Source organism: Nematostella vectensis, chromosome 13 (genome assembly GCF_932526225.1).
Source record: "Nematostella vectensis chromosome 13, jaNemVect1.1, whole genome shotgun sequence".
Lineage (NCBI taxonomy): Eukaryota > Metazoa > Cnidaria > Anthozoa > Actiniaria > Edwardsiidae > Nematostella > Nematostella vectensis.
In genome coordinates this window covers 8,983,801-8,996,019 of record NC_064046.1, presented here as the reverse complement: position 1 = coordinate 8,996,019, position 12,219 = coordinate 8,983,801, and the positions used below count along the sequence as shown (strand labels likewise).

The 12,219-nt window shown below is 43.1% G+C and overlaps 1 protein-coding gene across 2 annotated transcripts in view; it reads left to right on the top strand.

The window, feature by feature from the left end:
* Nucleotides 1–12,219, top strand: part of LOC5518528 (maestro heat-like repeat-containing protein family member 1) — a 36,875-nt gene that overhangs the window by 19,803 nt on the left and 4,853 nt on the right. For both annotated transcript variants that reach the window (XM_048720823.1, XM_032363236.2), the window contains exons 27-41: nt 558–674; nt 854–989; nt 1,277–1,389; nt 1,835–1,987; nt 2,347–2,501; nt 2,807–2,972; nt 3,145–3,323; nt 4,418–4,555; nt 4,852–4,966; nt 5,477–5,617; nt 6,843–7,031; nt 8,052–8,204; nt 9,460–9,594; nt 10,045–10,147; nt 10,967–11,032. In XM_048720823.1, coding sequence (XP_048576780.1) covers nt 558–674; nt 854–989; nt 1,277–1,389; nt 1,835–1,987; nt 2,347–2,501; nt 2,807–2,972; nt 3,145–3,323; nt 4,418–4,555; nt 4,852–4,966; nt 5,477–5,617; nt 6,843–7,031; nt 8,052–8,204; nt 9,460–9,594; nt 10,045–10,147; nt 10,967–11,032 — 2,059 coding nt within the window. The remainder of the gene's footprint in view (nt 1–557; nt 675–853; nt 990–1,276; nt 1,390–1,834; nt 1,988–2,346; nt 2,502–2,806; nt 2,973–3,144; nt 3,324–4,417; nt 4,556–4,851; nt 4,967–5,476; nt 5,618–6,842; nt 7,032–8,051; nt 8,205–9,459; nt 9,595–10,044; nt 10,148–10,966; nt 11,033–12,219) is intronic.

Sequence of the window (12,219 nt, the reverse complement as noted above, 5' to 3'; positions counted from 1 at the left end):
CGAAGATGCTAATCGATACACAGTTCGCGAATCTCGTGTCGCGTTGCATTGTGGGCAGGGTCCAAATTTCATCGGGGAATAGATCGAATGCGTGTTGTAAGGATTTGGCTGAAAGTCCATAATCCTTCTCACCAGTACTCTAGTCGCTAGTCTAAAATTGAGTCTAAAATGTTCTATTTGTTTCTCGATAAATCATCAACAACAACAATCCCAGGTTTTATGTCACGATCTTCAGTCTAAAGTTAACAGTCTTCTGTTTGGTCCTCAATATATAGATAACCTTTGGTTGGTCTCGTTTCTTGATCTTTTCTAAAGTTCATAGTCTTCTGCTTGACCCTTAGCAAAAAGAGAACCCTTTGGTTGATCTCGATTTGTGATCTTTTGTCTAAAGTCCATAGTCTTCTGTTGCACCTCAGCATATAGAGAACCCCTAGTTGATCTCAATTCTTTTATAAATTTTATAGTCTGTGATTGATCCTTGGCATATAGAGAACCGTTGGTTGATCTCGATTCTTGATCTCCTGTCTAAAGTTCATAGTCTTTTGTTTGATCCTCAGCATATAGAGAACCCCTGGTTGATCTCGATTCTGGATCCTGAGCGAGATCGTGCGATGGACTGCGCTCTCACACTACTCAATGAGTTCAAGGACAACATGCTAGTGTCTGCTGATGGGGTAGGAAGACCCTTACACGACCACACCCACTGCCCCCCCCTTCCTACATTGCCACCTTACTCACCAAAACGTTTGATAATAAAACTAATAACCAAAATAAAGTCAAGTCCGGAAAGGATGAAACAATGGTAGAGTTCTGAGGTATTATTTCTAAAATGATGTTTTTATTTTACCATCAGAAAGAGGCAAATTTTACCGCCATAGGTCCCATACTGGCCAGAATCGTGCCACGTTGTACAGACCCTTTGATAACTGTGAGGCAAAACGCCATCGACTCGATTCAAACTTTGCTACGAATGTCCGCACGCTACCAAGGTGAGTTCAAGCACAGTCAAAGGAAGCGGACTACTCATCCCTCGGTTGCGGGGAAGTTTAACCACTAAATTCCCTTGGCGCCAGTATAAGGGGAAAGGGGAATGATGCTGTTGTTAATAAAGTCCGTATTTCGTACTTGTTCAATCCGGCCTTCTTTACTTACGAACCCAGCTCTCTCTCGATATCGCGCCACAGGAATCCCAATACCCACTTATTTGTGGAGAACACACTAAAGAGATTGTATGCAGGCAAAGTGTTGTTTTACTGTGTATTATATTTTGTTCCAGGGTACTCACCAGACAGCAGAGATGACCTCATTGACGCCCTTGCAACATTACAACAGCGCGCGCAAGAAGAGGACGCTACCATCATGTTCAGTGTGGCTAGCGACTTATCTAAGGTATACACTGTTCGATATATCCAGGTCATCGCAAAATAGTTTCCGTTCTATGTCTTATGTACTGTTCGATATATCCAGGTCATCGCAAAATAGATTCCATTGTGTGTTTTACGTACTCTTCGATATATCCAGGTCATCGCAAAATAGATTCCATTGTGTGTCTTACGTACTCTTCTATATATCCAGGTCATCGCAAAATTGATTTCATTGTGTGTCTTGCGTACTGTTCGATATATCCAGGTTATCACAAAATAGTTTCCATTTTGTGTCTATACGTACTGTTCGATATATCCAGGTCATAGCAAAATAGTTTACGTTCTGTCTCTTACGGTATGCTCGATTTATCCAGGTCATCGCAACATAGTTTCTATTCCATGTTTTACGGAGGTTTGATATCACAAAATGTGTTCCGTTGTATGTCTTATGTACTATTCGATGTACCCAGGTCATCGCAAAGAAAATCCCTTGTCACCTCCTGCCAGGATTCATCTTCACTCTGATGGAAGGTTTGACGGACTCGCACTCCTACAGCTCCAGCGGCGCATGCGTAGTCTTCAATAGCGTCATCAAAATAAGAGGGCAAGAGATGCGTAAAGAGGTGAGCATGCGCACTAGATACCATTTATTACGTGATCTGTGGTAGAAGCCTTTAAGTTTTTTACTGCCATGTCACTGTCTCCATCACGTTTACAACGTGGTGACGGCCTTGTATAAAGGCTGATTTAGACACCACGATTTAGTCGTTTGCGACCTGCCATGTCTTGCCCCTGAATAACACACTACGACTTTTGTAGTCGAGCATCGTAGCGGAGTCGTAGGCTGATTTACACTCTACGACTCGAGTTGTAAAGGTGTCGTATACAACTTAATCGTGCTGTCTAAATCATCCTAAGAATGACGCCTCGGTATGCATAAAGTTATTTACCGTAGCTGTATCTTGTGTCTCCACCTCTGCAGGTGCACGAAATCATAAAAGGTCTCCACGAGAAGCTCTGCCTCATCAACCATCAACAGACACGCACAGGGACACTGCGCATTGCTAGAACTATTGCCTCACACCACCTTGTACCATTACTGACGGCTCTGTTAGAGTTCCCTCTGCCTTACGACCAGTGAGTATTATGCCTGCGACCCTATTATTTCCAGTGTTATAACAATACCAATACCTTTCCTGTTGGTTGTTTTCTCGACATTGATTTACCCTACCCGTTGGAGAAACAATAATCCATTCATATCAGTTTTAGGCGCCTGATTCCTACATATCATACCACTGACTTGTATCTAAAAAGATTACCGGATGAATGTTGTTTTTGTGTAGCGCTGATTAATAATACCATGGCCCAGTATCCCCAGCGTTTCTTCGCGTTCCCCGTGTGCTTTTTCACGGACTAAACAAGGTTTGTTTTATCAATTGCAGACATATCATGGATATCTGGAAGACATTGGCCGGTGACCCCAGTCTAGCCCTTAGTATTTATGATTATCTCTTGGACCTCCTGGTCCGGTCTTTGCCTTATAACGAGAAACCGAACCCGAAAAAAAAGAAAGAGATTGTTCGTATCGCTACACTCCAGCCATGTGCAGTAAGTTACAACAATTTATCCGTACAAGTAGACCAAAGAGTTTCAATAAAATGTTCTCATTCTCTTCTCAGATATTTGTGAATTTTATGTGTATTTTGAATGAAGTAATAATAACAATATTAAGACTATAATGTAAAGTTATGAGTTTCGATCTGATTATTTTCGTTCCCAGATCACATGTGGGCTTACAGAGATGTTCCGAGCAGAAGATGCCACAGACGTCATCCTTGAGAATGTGCCACGCCTTTTTTCCGCGGTGCTCTCCCGTCTCGGAACATGTGTTGGCCTACTTCCTCCAGAGCCGCCTAAGGACGCCAAGAAAGGCTCAGGGCCACACATTGATCCTCTAAGGTCAGTCTATACAAGATCAGGGCCACACATTGATCCTCTAAAGTCAGTCTATACAAGATCAGGGCCACACATTGATCCTCTAAGGGCAGTCTATTCAAGATCAGGGCCACACATTGATCCTCTAAGGTCAGTCTATACAAGATCAGGGCCACACATTGATCCTCTAAGGTCGGTCCATACAAGATCAGGGCCACACGTTGATCCTCTAAGGTCAGTCTATACAAGATCAGGGCCACAAATTGATCCTCTAGGGTCAGTCTTTACAAGATCAGGGCCACACATTGATCCTCTAAGGTCAGTCTATACAAGATCAGGGCCACACATTGATCCTCTAAGGTCAGTCTATACAAGATCAGGGCCACACATTGATCCTCTAAGGTCAGTCTGCACAAAATCAGGGCCACACATTGATCCTCTAAGGTCAGTCTATACAAGATCAGGGCCACACATTGATCCTCTAGGGTCAGTCTTTACAAGATCAGGGCCACACATTGATCCTCTAAGGTCAGTCTGCACAAAATCAGGGCCACTCATTGATCCTCTAAGGTCAGTCTATACAAGATCAGGGCCACACATTGATCCTCTAAGGTCAGTCTATACAAGATCAGGGCCACACATTGATCCTCTAAGGTCAGTCTATACAAGATCAGGGCCACACATTGATCCTCTAAGGTCAGTCTATACAAGATCAGGGCCACACATTGATCCTCTAAGGTCAGTCTATACAAGATCAGGGCCACACATTGATCCTCTAAGGTCAGTCTATACAAGATCAGGGCCACACATTGATCCTCTAAGGTCAGTCTATACAAGATCAGGGCCACACATTGATCCTCTAAGGTCAGTCTATACAAGATCAGGGCCACACATTGATCCTCTAAGGTCAGTCTATACAAGATCAGGGCCACACTGATCTTTTAAGGTCAGTCTATACAAGATCAGGGCCACACATTGATCCTTTAAGGTTTGTTTGTTCGTTCGTTCGTTCGTTCGTTCGTTCGTTTGTTTGTTTGTTTGTTCATTTGTTTGTTTGTTCGGTCAATCAGTCAGTCGGTTATCTATCGGTTAATTGACAAGCGTATGGTTCCCTTCAGTTGTGCACTAGACTGTATCATGAGCCTATTGGACCGATGCCAGTACACCAAGCTATCTGATTTCATCGCAAAAGAGGATCTCTGGAAACACTTTAGGAAGGAGGAAACGTTCCCAGAAGGCATCACGCTCCTAGCTCGGTAAATACAGGGGAACACAAACTTAGATTTTTATAATCTTTAATATAATGGGAACAGGCAACCCTACTCATGTTACATTGTTTTGAGTGATTTTTTTTCGCACGTGAATGCCAAAACATTAGTTGAGTTCTTTATAATATGTTCTTGTACAATTACAGCCATACAGTGGGAAAGGTTAGTCGCAAAAAATATCTAAACGTGAATTATTTAGGACTTCTCACTGGTGAACACAAGGATACAAGTGCCCGCATTCAGGCAAGGGTAATCTAGCCATTATGTTTTCTTATCACTTTCAGTGGGCTTTGCCTTGCTGCCCCACAACACGTTGCTAAGGTGGTCAATTGTTTCCAAGCGTTGCTATGCAGCGTGTACGACTCTCAGCGAATCGTGGTGTCGGCTTTCTTTTCGGAGGTGGGTTGCTGCACTATCCGTAGTCTTATCTGTTTTGATTGGTTCTACAGCTCATAATCCATATCTAAACTCTGTTTTGATTGGTTCTACAGCTCATAATCCATATCTAAACTCTGTTTTGATTGGTTCTACTGCTCATTAATCAAATCTAAACTCTGTTTTGATTCGTTCTACAGCTCATAGGCCATATCTAAACTCTGTTTTGATTGGTTGTACAACTCATAAACCATATCTTTACTCTGTTTTGATTGGTTCTACTGCTCATTAACCAAATCTAAACTCTGCTTTGATTGGTTCTACTGCCCATAAACCAAATCTAAACTCTGCTTTGATTGGTTCTACTGCCCATAAACCAAATCTTATATCTGTTATGATTCGTTCTTCTACTCATAAACCAAATCTAACCTTTTTTTATTGGTTCTGCAGCTAATTAAACCAAATCTAAACTTGTTTTATTGGTTCTGCAGCTAATTAAACCAAATCTAAACTCTGTTTTGATTCGCTCTACAGCTCATAGACCAGCAATGCAGCCAAGATCTCGTCGAGGTCCTCATGAACAGCCTTATGGGAAGGCTCGTGGACTCCTCGCGTGTAGTCCGCAAGTACTGCATCCGCGGACTGGGGAATATTTCCAGCGCCTCGGACGCTCAGGTAAGTATGCTAATTAAGCGTGATTGGAAAGCTCGTGGATTCCTCGCGTGTATTACAATCTTTCAAATAAAAGTCCACGCGAGATTGTTGTTTTGTTGGCTGTTTGTAGTAAGATCAGAAGTATTACAAATGCACTTACTCTGAGTACCCTTCTTTATACAATGCATAGACAGTGCTGAATATTAGAATTTCTTGTTGACTTTATTCAACAATCCCCTTGGGGATGCTCAAACGCTTAAATATTCCAGCCTAATGGTTCTTCCCACACTCCTTGTAACCGGGTCAAATTTTCTTTTCCCTTTTTTCTGATGATTGTGTTTCTGCCCGTCAGTATACACACTGTATGTGTTAGAAGATCATGTATTAGAAATAAACGATGTCGACCCACGTGCGATACCCCTCAACGCTTATTGTTGTTGTATATATTTAAACTAGAAGTCTTTTCTAGTCGCCTGAGCGTAGCGAAAGAGAATAGAAGCATAGTGTTAAAACCAGTGCTGAAAAACGCAAGACTAGTTCCAGTAACGCGCTGTTAAACCAGCCTTTTTGTTTTGAAATGGCGGCGTTTTACCGGCGAACTGTCACGTTTTGGTGAATGCTAAGAAAACTAGACCAAACCTGAGGCTATAATTTTTTTTATGACTCCCTCATTATCAAACAAATCTGTCATCTTTTGTACAGTATGGTTTTAATGCTGTACAGTTAGTCAAAATAGCAACTGAAGTCAGCCTTTCGTACCTTTACTCGAAGATTCAACACTACGATTGTGCTTGTTTTTGCCTGAGCACGCGCATGCGCATACGTTATTCAGCACTGTCAGTGTTGAATCGTTCGAGTAGAGGTACGAAAGGCTGACTTCAGTCGTTGTTGTAGCATTAAAACCACATTGGACAAAATTTGTCAGATTTGTTTGACAATGAGGGAGTCGTAAAGAAAATTATGGCCTTAGCTGTGCGTTCGAGGGCAGGAAGCCGCCATTTCAAGGCTGGTTTGACCGCGCGGTACTGGAACTAGTCTTGCGTTTTTCAGCACTGGCCCATGCATATACTGTTATATGTATAACAAATGTCTTTATAAGATTCAGATAGAGGACTTCTCCCAATATACCATATCGATATAATAATACTTGTGCAATATTTGCGCACTGTATAGTACTTCTTACCCCCCCTCCCCCCCTTCTCCCTCCTGTACATTATACCAGATACCATATGTTGACATTACACAGATAGAGAAGTACTCGACCACGATCCTGTCGGCCATGATGGCAGGTATGGATGACAAGGACGATCCTGAAGATGAGATCACCCTTGAGGCCATGTCCGGCCTGTCCAGAATCCTGGCCAGGCTGGACGAGAACAATGTCCGGCAAATTCTCATCAACATTTGTCTGCGAGTCAGGCCGTGCTTCGAGAAGGTGATGTCGGTTGTCTGTTTAATTTCTCTCCGTCCACCCGTCTAGCTTTCTTTGCTATTAGGGGGTTTATGCAACGAAGAAGGCGACGGCAAGCAGAACTTGACCGAAAGAACTGCCTTAATGTTCAACCCTCCAGGGAACATGCGCTAAGAGATCACGTGACCTTTCTGGCTGGCAAATTCAAAACAAAATAATCAAACAAAAAAATCAGAAATGACTGCGCCCGTCACACCAGAGAACGACGAAAAAATAAAATATTTAAATGAAACTAAACCTTTATGATAAAAAAAACAATTTCTGGTTTTATTCGTAAGCGCTGAATAAGTTGCTTTTTGTTGCTGTTTTTTTGCCGCCTGAGTGCGCGCTAGTTTGCCACGCAAACAGTCACGTGATCTCTTAGCGCAAGTCCCCTATTCTAAACTAGTTTCTAACTCGTTTTTTATAGTTCCAATGTAAAGATAAGTCAGAAACGTATTTCTACCATAACGGACACGTTCATGCCCTCCCTAGACCATAAACTTGGAGTATTTGTGGTTTGGAGGAAAACGGTTGAAATAGATCAGAGTCCATTTCAGTGTCCATTTCACGTCTGGCTCTTTGAGTTCTCTATTGTTTTCTACCGTCGCCGTTCTATTTATTTGCGCAAGGTCCAAAAGAATTGAGCGTTAAGCATCATAGCACTTTTTAATCTCGTTCTCCCCGCCGTCTCCGTCAACTTATACCTCTCACCCTGTTGTACTCTCGCAGAAGAAACTCATTCTATTGAGCTATAAGCTCACTGGCTTAATATTTGTCTCACAGAAGAAAGATTCGCTATGTTTATTGCGTCACCCAATTTTCAATGTTTTTTCACTGGCTAAATATTGTCTCACAGGAGAAAGACTCGCTATGTTTATTGCGTCACGCAATTTTCAATGTTATCTCACTGGCTTATTTTTGTCTCACAGGAGAAAGACTCGCTATGTTTATTGCGTTACCCAATTTTCAATGTTATCTCACTGGCTCAATATTTTCTTACAGGAGAAAGACTCGGTTCGCGCCGCCGCGTTCACCCTGTTCGGCGCGCTGTCTCGTTTTGGTGACGGCCCGTCCCGTGCACCGTACATGGAGCAAGTCCATACCAACCTCATGAGCGTCCTACTGCACATGAACGAAGAGCCGGACGTAGCCAAGGTATTGAATATATTTATTTATTCGCAGTATTTTAACAGAGGTGACCTGTTCAGCAGTGCTGGTTTAAAGGGGGCTTTATCTCAAGTTACTGTACATATAAGTGAAATGTTGCAAAGCAACATGTGACATATCTGTGTGTTCGCCAGGCGTGCAACGACATCTCTGTGTTCGCCAGGCGTGCAATGACATCTATGTGTGTTCGCCAGGCGTGCAATGACATCTATGTGTGTTCGCCAGGCGTGCAATGACATCACTGTGTGTTCGCCAGGCGTGCAATGACATCTCTGTGTGTTCGCCAGGCGTGCAATGACATCTATGTGTGTTCGCCAGGCGTGCAATTACATCTCTGTGTGTTCGCCAGGCGTGCAATGACATCTCTCTGTGTTCGCCAGGCGTGCAATGACATCTATGTGTGTTCGCCAGGCGTGCAATTACATCTCTGTGTGTTCGCCAGGCGTGCAACGACATCTCTCTGTGTTCGCCAGGCGGCAATGACATCTATGTGTGTTCGCCAGGCGTGCAATTACATCTCTGTGTGTTCGCCAGGCGTGCAATGAAATCTCTTTGTGTTCATCAGGCGTTCATTGATATTAGTGTGTTCGCCAGGCGTGCACTGACATCTCTGTGTGTTCATCAGGCGTGCAATTACATCTCTGTGTGTTCGCCAGGCGTGCAACGACATCTCTGTGTGTTCGCCAGGCGTGCAACGACATATCTGTGTGTTCGCCAGTCGTGCAACGACATATCTGTGTGTTCGCCAGGCGTGCAATAACATGTGTGTGTTCGCCAGGCGTGTAATAACATATTTGTGTGTCCCTCAGCCGTGCAATTACATTTCTGTGTGTTCGCCAGGCGTGCAATGACATCTATGTGTGTTCGCCAGGCGTGCAATTACATCTCTGTGTGTTCGCCAGGCGTGCAATTACATCTCTGTGTGTTCCTCAGGCGTGCAACGACATCTCTGTGTGTTCGCCAGGCGTGCGATGACATATCTGTGTGTTCGCCAGGCGTGCAATGACATCTCTGTGTGTTCGCCAGGCGTGCAACGACATCTCTGTGTGTTCCTCAGGCGTGCAATGACATCTCTGTGTGTTCGCCAGGCGTGCAACGACATCTCTGTGTGTTCCTCAGGCGTGCAACGACATCTCTGTGTGTTCGCCAGGCGTGCAATGACATCTCTGTGTGTTCGCCAAGCGTGCAATAACATCTCTGTGTGTTCGCCAGGCGTGCAATGAAATCTCTGTGTGTTTCTCAGGCTTGTAAAGGTTGCTTGCGGGCTGTCGGACCACTGATGGGTTCAGATGCAATCAACGCCATGTTTCAGAAGCATCTTTTAGAGGAGGGCCACTTACACTATGGAGAGTTCATGAATGACTTGTCCAGGCTTATAGTAAGTATTTATGTACCCTAGTTACTTATAGAGAGTTTATGAACAACTTATCCAGGTTTAAAGTGGATATACACCTATTTCAAATAAGGTCGCACTCGAGAATCGTGTCGTAACCCTGGTGGTTCATGGGTAGCGTATAAACGGCTGAATCTTGTATCTGAAAGCCATATGAATTTTCATAAGAACATGAACAAGAATTCTAAGTTTTTGAAACCAGGATTTGTATTTTATTTACGCTTATTTTTACGCAGAGATATAGTTACTTATAGAGAACTAATGAACTTGAGTACTTATGAACGACTTATTCAGGTTTTTATCTTCATTACAATATTTCAGGAAAAATATTTCTAAACAATAAGAGATCATATGTTGTAGTACTTGACTATTATTTAAAAATTCACATTCTTTGATATTTATCTCGTTTTGATAGTGTTTTGTTGTGATATTCAGATTGCAGATTTTCCTGAGAAAATCAGTTTCTACTCGATGGGCTGCGTATCCTTCTTCAAGAGTTCACGTGATGACATTAAAGCAAACGCCGCGCTTTTCCTAGGTAAGTCTACCACTTGATTAGAAATTTTCTTGCACATTTCAAAGTTTCATGCGAGCATCCGCTTTCTGGCTGCGCGCGGGCTCGTTTGATGGGGTCAACATCGGAAACGCGACGTAGGTTGCTAGTTTAAACAGGTCTTAAGAGATCTGCGCAGCACCTAGGCAGGTAAAAGTTGCTAGTGTAAACGTGTCTTAACAGACCTGTGCAGCACCTAGGCAGGTATAAGTTGCTAGTGTAAACGGGTCTTGCCCTCTTTAGAAAGGTCCAGAAAAGGGAGTTGCCCTCTTTAGAAAGGTCCAGAAAAGGGAGTTGCCCTCTTTAGAAAGGTCCAGAAAAGGGAGTTGCCCTCTTTAAAAAGGTCCAGAAAAGGGAGTTGCCCTCTTTAGAAAGGTCCAGAAAAGGGAGTTGCCCTCTTTAGAAAGGTCCAGAAAAGGGAGTAGCCCTCTTTAGAAAGGTCCAGATAAGGGAGTTGCCCTCTTTAGAAAGGTCCAGATAAGGGAGTTGCCCTCTTTAGAAAGGTCCAGAAAAGGGAGTTGCCCTCTTTAGAAAGGTCCAGAAAAGGGAGTTGCCCTCTTTAGAAAGGTCCAGAAAAGGGAGTTGCCCTCTTTAGAAAGGTCCAGAAAAGGGAGTTGCCCTCTTTAGAAAGGGTCAGAAAAGGGAGTTGCCCTGCAGCTAGGCGCTTCAGTGAATTTTACCCATGCTTACATGAGGGCTTGTCGCGTAGTTGTGCAGCCGGTTGAGGACAACCTTTTGTCAATCGGCTGTATGTGTATAGCAGATGGTGCTCATTGCTGAATTCATTTGTTCTTTCTTGTGTAGGGTTTGTGCTAGGTAACCTGCCGGTTGCCAACAGGGATGATATTTCCAAGGATCATATTTGTAGCGGTAAGCGTTTTTATTTGTTTTCGGTGTAAAGTAGCACTACCATAACAAGTAATAAATTACTGCAGAAAATCCTCAAAACATATATAATTTGAGTTGTACGAGAACACTTTATATTGAATAAAGCATCGCGCAAGCTAGACTCGGAAGACGAAATGATGTAGTTATCCCCTCTGTCAGGCCTCTCGCGGGTAATTGTTTTCAAAAAGTCGTTCAAATTGAAGCCCGTTTAGTAGCCCCTTCAAAGCTTGCGATCCATCTGATCTTTAGCGAACCTAATAACCAATGCTTCTAGTGTGTAAATTCTAAAATAAAAATTAGATATTTAAAATCGGAAAGGCGCTACTAGATTTCGTACCAAACCCCCAAAATGCGATTTTATTTGCACGAAATCTAAAAAAAACTGTAGTTGCGTATATGAGGTCCTACTTGTCTTATATGACAAGTGGACAACCGAATCGATTCCTTGGAAATAAGGAAAAAAATCGAGTGTCAATCTTACTGTACTACTAACTTATTCTTCCATATTTCCAAGGAATCGATTCGGTTGTCCGGTTGCCATATAAAAATTTTGTGTATTTTTTAACAGACGAGTGCAGACGGGCTATTAGGCAAAGGAAAATAAATCAGCACAAGGTTGAAATGATATGTTGAACGCCTCTGTGAAAATTGAGAAGTTTCGCTGTGTTTCGAGCGTTAGCCCATCTCCTGACAAATAGACGCGTAGAACCTATACCATTTCAACGTTGTGTTGGTTTATATCCCCGATCCCACCGCGCCTACACAGACCACCTTATTCTAGCTTGTTTGTAGTTCTATAAATGCCAGTATAACCAATGTTTAGTTCGGATGCAACGCGGACGGTGTTATTGGTAGGGACATTTTGCAAATTTGTCTTCGCTTGGTACTATGGGTAGTTTGATGAGGTTTGTTTGTGGGTTAAGGTTCGATTCTTTATGCTCGCAATGTGTTATGGGAAGCCCCGCTTGGCTTATTTTGTCAGTCTCCTCGTCGAGGACTAGAATCGCCATGATTAGCTCATCCAACTTTTGCAAGCCGTCTGAATTATGATACGGGGTGCCTGTGGCTACTAGGAACACACGGGTCCTGGGGATAGGCGGAAGACTGGATGACACTCGTGACTCTTTCTGGCTTTCTTGCATCTTGTCGAGATTTTTTTTGGTTTGTTT